Here is a 6,159-nt window from a genome sequence, read left to right as displayed (position 1 = left end):
GTCAGACAGGATCCCGGCACCTGAAATACAGACACCGGAATCCCGACCAATCGCATAAACCCTTGCGTTGACATACCGATGGGAGTCGGGATGCCGGAGTACAAATACCGACAGCCGGAATCCTAATTGTAGTTCCAGCGGAACGCGCTTGTTTCCTGCCGCGCGCTCGCGGGGGGGGGGGGGGTTTAGGTGTAGCTATTTGAAGGGGGGCTAGGGTGCAGGGACGAGAAGGTTAGGGTTAGGTACCGGGGAGGGAGGGTTAGGTTTAGGCACTTAGGATGGGAGATTAGAGTTAGGCACCAAGCAGGGAGGGTTAGGTTTAGGCAGCTGGGAGGGAGTATTAGGGTTAGACACCACCCGGGAGGGTTAGGACAACCAGGGATGGTTACGGTAAAGCACCCACAAGAGAGGGTTAGGGTAGGGGGCAGGTGGGGGATAGAGTACTTTTAGAGGGGCTGTCGGAATTCTGATGGGCAGGATGCCATTGTCGGAATACTGACTGCCAGCATACTAACCTTTGGTATATCATACTGATCCCCTTGAAAGCATATGAGCTGGAATGAAGTGACAGTATTGGGGTTCCTTCTTTGAATTAATAAACATATACAGTTGTGCTCATAAGTTTACATATCCTAGCAGAATTTGTGATTTTCTGGCCATTTGTCAGAGAATATGAATGATAACTCACAAACTTTTCTTTCACTCATGGTTAGTGGTTGGGTGAAGCCATTTATTGTCAAACAACTGTGTTTACTCTTTAAATCATAATGACAACAGAAACTACCCAAATGACTCTGATCAAAAGTTTACATACCCCAGTTCTTAATACCGTGTATTGCCCCTTTTAACATCAATGACAGCTTGAAGTCTTTTGTGGTAGTTGTGGATGAGGCTCTTTATTTTCTCAGATGGTAAAGCTGCCCATTCTTCTTGGCAAAAAGCCTCCAGTTCCTGTAAATTCTTGGGCTGTCTTGCATGAACTGCACGTTTGAGATCTCCCCAGAGTGGCTCAATGATATTGAGGTCAGGAGACTGAGATGGCCACTCCAGAACCTTCACTTTATTCTGCTGTAGCCAATGACAGGTCGACTAGGCCTTGTGTTTTAGATCATTGTCATCTTGGAACGTGCAAGTACGTCCCATGCGCAGCTTCCGGGCTGATGAGTGCAAATTTTCCTCCAGTATTTTCTGATAACATGCTGCAGTCATCTTGCTATCAATTTTGACCAAGTTTCCAGTGCCTTTGTAGCTCACACATCCCCAAAACATCAGCGATCCACCTTTTCACAGTAGGAATGGTGTACCTTTCATCATAGGCCTTGTTAACTCCTCTCCAAATGTAACGTTTATGGTTGTGGCTAAAAAGTTCAATTTTGGTCTCATCACTCCAAATGACTTTGTTCTAGAAGTTTTGAGGCTTGTCTCTGTGCTGTTTGCAGTATTGTAAGCAGGATGCTTTGTGGCATTTGCGTAGTAATGGCTTTCTTCTGGCAACTCGACCATGCAGCCCATTTTTCTTCAAATGCCTCCTTATTGTGCATCTTGAAACAACCACACCACTTTTTTTCAGAGAGTCCTGTATTTCAGCTGAAGTTATTTGTGGATTTTTCTTTGCATCCCGACAAATTTTCCTGGCAGTTGTGGCTGAAATTTTTGTTGGTCTACCTGACCGTGATTTGGTTTCCACAGAATCCCTAATTTTCCACTTCTTAATTAGAGTTTGAACACTGCTGATTGGCATTTTCAATTGCTTGGATATCTTTTTATATCCCTTTCCTGTTTTATACAGTTCAATTACCTTTTCCCGCAGATCCTTTGACAATTCTTTTGCTTTCCTCATGACTCCGAATCCAGACACGTCAGTGCAGCACTGGATGAAAGATGCAAGGGTCTTTCAGGAGTCCAGAAACTCACTGACCTTTTATACACACACACTGATTACAAGCAAACAGATCACAGGTGAGGATGGTTACCTTTAGTAGCCATTCAAACCCGTTTGTGTCAACTTGTGTGCATGTTATCAGGCCAAAATCTCCAGGGTATGTAAACTTTTGATCAAGATCATTTGGGTAGTTTCTGTTGTCATTATGATTTAAAAAGAGTAAACACAGTTGTTTGATAATAAATGACTTCACCCAACCACTAACCATGAGTGAAAGAAAAGTTTGTGAGTTATCATTCATATTCTCTGACAAATGGCCAGAAAATCACAAATTCTGCTAGGGTATGTAAACTTATGAGCACAACTGTATATATATATTTTTAAAGGAAACACAAACAAGCTGCAACACTGCAGACTACATTGAATGTATCAAAAATATTTTTGGGGTAGCGTTGTCTGTTATAAAAGAATTGCACCCCATACTATGTAAACATATAAAATATACTCTATTATAGAGTCTCTAAAGGCTCATCTTTCTTGTCCTTTATAGCTGGTTTCAATGGGAAATATATATATTATGAATCGGAGTTAGCTTGTTAAGTATGTGTTCATGTCCCAGTAATGTTTAATCCTTGGAATGCTGCTTTGCCTTTTCAGAGGTAATATACTTTGGGGCAGATCATTAGAAATATTGATATAATAATTTACAGTACATGGCTTGATTAGTTACTATATAGGGAGATATGTACCAAGCCCTGGAGGCAGATAAAGTGGAGAGAGATGGGGGGAATTCAAGTAGGTGCCAGGAGGATTCACACGGCGAATGTGCCCAACCCTGCTGCACTTTATGGCGGCAGGGATCTCGCTCAAAAGTGCTTGCTACCCCACAGGCAGCGAACACTTTTAGATGAATCTGGCATTAGGACAGTCGGGCAAAGGAGGCGGATCAGGCTGCCGTCGTCATCGAAGAAACAGAGCGGCAATAGCTGATTCGCCCCCTTCACATCTAAATGAATTTCCCTCAAAGTACCAGCCAATCAGCTTCTAACTGTCATTTTATAGGCTGTGTTTGAAAACGGTTAGGAGTTGGTTGGTTAGTACTTTATTTTTCTCCACTTTATCACTTCCCAAGACTTGATAAATCTCCAACATAATCTCATATATTCATGTGCCCAAGTGCTATGGCAATACACCTACATAAGAGGCCTCCTTATTTCTACTTCACAGTTAAAGCTAAATAGAAATATAAAACTTGAACAAAACACAAGGTGTCCACTGTTTGTTTTTATTTATTCCTGCAACAAATAATAGCTGCTGACTGCAGCTTTTTCCTGTTTTATAGATCAGTTTGGTCAAGAATAAGGAAATCATCCCAATTGAAGATTTCATATAACTACTTTTTTTTTTAACCAAAATTACATTATAACACACAAACACTGTCTTGTCTTTAAGGCACAACACATCATTATGCATATTCTGATTGCCAAACCTATAAAAGAGACAGTATGATAATCTTTTTAGATTTCACCACCCGCTTCCCAACCATCCCGCCCCCAGCAAAAAAAAAAAAGGAAAAAAACGTTACATCCACTTTCAAAATCAGCTGCTAATAAAATCACAGTAAATTATTATTTGTTTTGTCAATAATTTACACAAAATTACATGTCTAGACATGATTGTCATCATATAGTTGGAGTGCATACTAAATTCAGATTTTCCGGGTTAGGTAGGTTTATGTCTGATTCACACCTCAGTGCTGAGAATGAGATCCCATGATGAGGAATGTTGAACACCACCTCTTCGGTCGGAAAGCACGTGCCAATCTTCATCAGAGTTCTAGACATCTGCTCTTCTCAGTGGTCTTCCATCTACCGATGCTTTCATCTGTCTACCGTCCTAGACTAAGTGTCTCTATGCCGCACTCAGTGATTTCTCTGCCCCTCTTCTAGCAGTCTGAATTATTTGCCATTGCTGTTGAGATTCTAGATACTTTATTTTTTTAAGACAGTCCATGTGAGTAAAAAGCCTGAGGCATTAAATCACACATAAAAATTCAGTGTGTACTTAAAATATATATATTTATGTACATATTAAAAAAGGCCGTCCAAGTTGCAAATAGCTACAAATATTCTAGTTCCAGTGCTTGATGTAGAGCCAAAAGATCTGAGTGACTTGATATTCTCCAAAAAGGCATGTTATTCTGCAGTGGAAATAAAGAGGTGTGAGACAAGTATTAATGACAGTCTAGCAAAAAATACCTGGTACTGCGCTCAAAAATAACAAATGTACATATACACAGTGAGCGTCCAGTCTGCCTTTTTGGCTGTCAGAACTACAGTACACACTGTAAGTAGGATGAGATGTATTAGATTCGTAACTGAATGCTGCCATATTGGGAACATCAGTGACTGACTTGAGTTAACAGATTACAAAACAATCTTGATAATCTAAACAAATATAGCAGCTGATTTATCAATGAGTTTTATCATATGCAACAAGTTTTAAAACCATTTTTATGACAAATTGTGCCAATGAACTCCTGTCATGTGTTTAACAAATGACAGTTGGGAGCTGATTGGCTGGAGCACCATTAATCATATGCAACGAGTTTTAACACTCATTGAGTATGATAAAACTGGTTGATAAATCAGCCACATAGGGCGACAGTCAATTGTTATATCTCGCCGAATCTCCCATCTAAAGTGATGGGAGTTCACAGGGTGATATTCAATCGATCCTTTTTATTGCGCTGATCTCACCTATAGAGGTTGGGTTTAGCCAGCTTACACGGCTAAATACGAGCAAGTAAAGTGCCTAAAAGTGCCTAAACCCGACCAAACTAATGGGTGCAACGCGAAAAGTCCCTTTTGCACGCTCACTTTTTTGCGCATTTCACTTTTTGCGCATTTCACTTTTTGCACATTTCATCTCGCCATCCCCATCCATGGCAAGTCACTCCTGTGATGCAGGCCCACGTGTGTCCACATTGTGGACTGGATGCAAGCAGCTATATCTACATGCTGTACAGGGTGGCCCAAAAGTAGGTATACAGTAGTGAAGAACAAAGATATACACTATGTAGTGTAAATATAGTAAAAATATAGTAATAAAAATATAGTAATATATAATATTATATAAACATAGTAGAAATATACACTTATACCTGCTTTTGGGCCACCCTGTGTAGCTGTTATTTTATGTGTACTGTATTTGATCACCTCACTAAGCGGTTTTGTAGGCGGATCTTGCATATTTTTGCACTGTGTGTACTACACACATCACACACATCTACAGGAGATTCATATGTACACATCTCTCGCCTCTCTGCTTGTGGCTTAAGGGGAATAACAGGGTGGTAATGTGGCGTGTGTAACTAGTCTAAGTTTAGCTAAGGTGTGTGAGGGTGAAGGAATTGTAGACTATGCAGGTTAGTGTATATACAAAGATATACAGTAGCTGCTATGAGACGTAACTCTTGCGTTGGTGACAGTGAGCACAGATAGCTATGACAGCTATGAAACCGAACACATAGATAGGAGCGCTATGTGGACAACTACAAGGATCTCTGCATCTTTTATTACTCTGTCCTTTTTTTTTAGATTTGCTCTGACTGAAGGGAAGCATTTAGGTGCCTATTCATTATTGTTGGCTCTAAGTAATTACTTATCTAATTCGATGCGAGTAGCAGTGGTAGACACTAAAACACTGTAGCAATGGCACATTGCTCCGTGTCATGCCCTGTGATGTACAGTATATCACCGCTACTTCTGCAGGTGCGGTAATTAGCACTGCTGAGTCTGACAAAGAACCAGGCCCCTGGGGGAAGGAACTGAACAGGAATGGAGGGATCCCTCTTCCCATATGAAGGAACCAGGGTCCGGAAACAAACGCCACCTGAAGATGGGGAAGGTCCCCGCTATCTAGCAATTTTTGAAGCTTGATCGGGACTGAAAGGTTATGAGGAGATATCCATGAAATTTCTTGCGATGCAGACCTTGGCTTTGACACTCCCGGAAAACAGGGGGGACACGCCCCCATCCCTCCCTCCCAATGCGTTTGCCTATCAATCAGGCAGATGCGTTTGCAATACTGCGATGTGATTGCAGGATCCATTCTGCACATGCGCAGAATGGTTCCTGCGCATGTGCAGTTTCCAGATTATGTACCAGTGTCGGATTTTACCTATGGGCTGCAGTCCTTTAGACTGCACTGGCTACACTGTGACTAGCATTGACTTCCTATTGGAAGTCCTACCTGCCAGTCACCTGCAGGACAGT

At 41.4% G+C, this 6,159-nt stretch overlaps 1 protein-coding gene across 1 annotated transcript in view; it reads right to left on the bottom strand.

The window, feature by feature from the left end:
- Positions 1 to 3,148: 3,148 nt before the first annotated feature.
- EYA4 (EYA transcriptional coactivator and phosphatase 4) overlaps positions 3,149 to 6,159 on the bottom strand; it is a 470,455-nt gene continuing 467,444 nt past the window's right edge. The window contains exon 20 of the mRNA XM_063917364.1: positions 3,149 to 4,082. Within this exon, the coding sequence (XP_063773434.1) occupies positions 4,002 to 4,082 (81 nt within the window). The 3' untranslated portion in view covers positions 3,149 to 4,001. The remainder of the gene's footprint in view (positions 4,083 to 6,159) is intronic.

This window comes from Pseudophryne corroboree, chromosome 4 (genome assembly GCF_028390025.1).
Source record: "Pseudophryne corroboree isolate aPseCor3 chromosome 4, aPseCor3.hap2, whole genome shotgun sequence".
Lineage (NCBI taxonomy): Eukaryota > Metazoa > Chordata > Amphibia > Anura > Myobatrachidae > Pseudophryne > Pseudophryne corroboree.
This window is presented reverse-complemented; position numbering and strand designations above follow the sequence as displayed.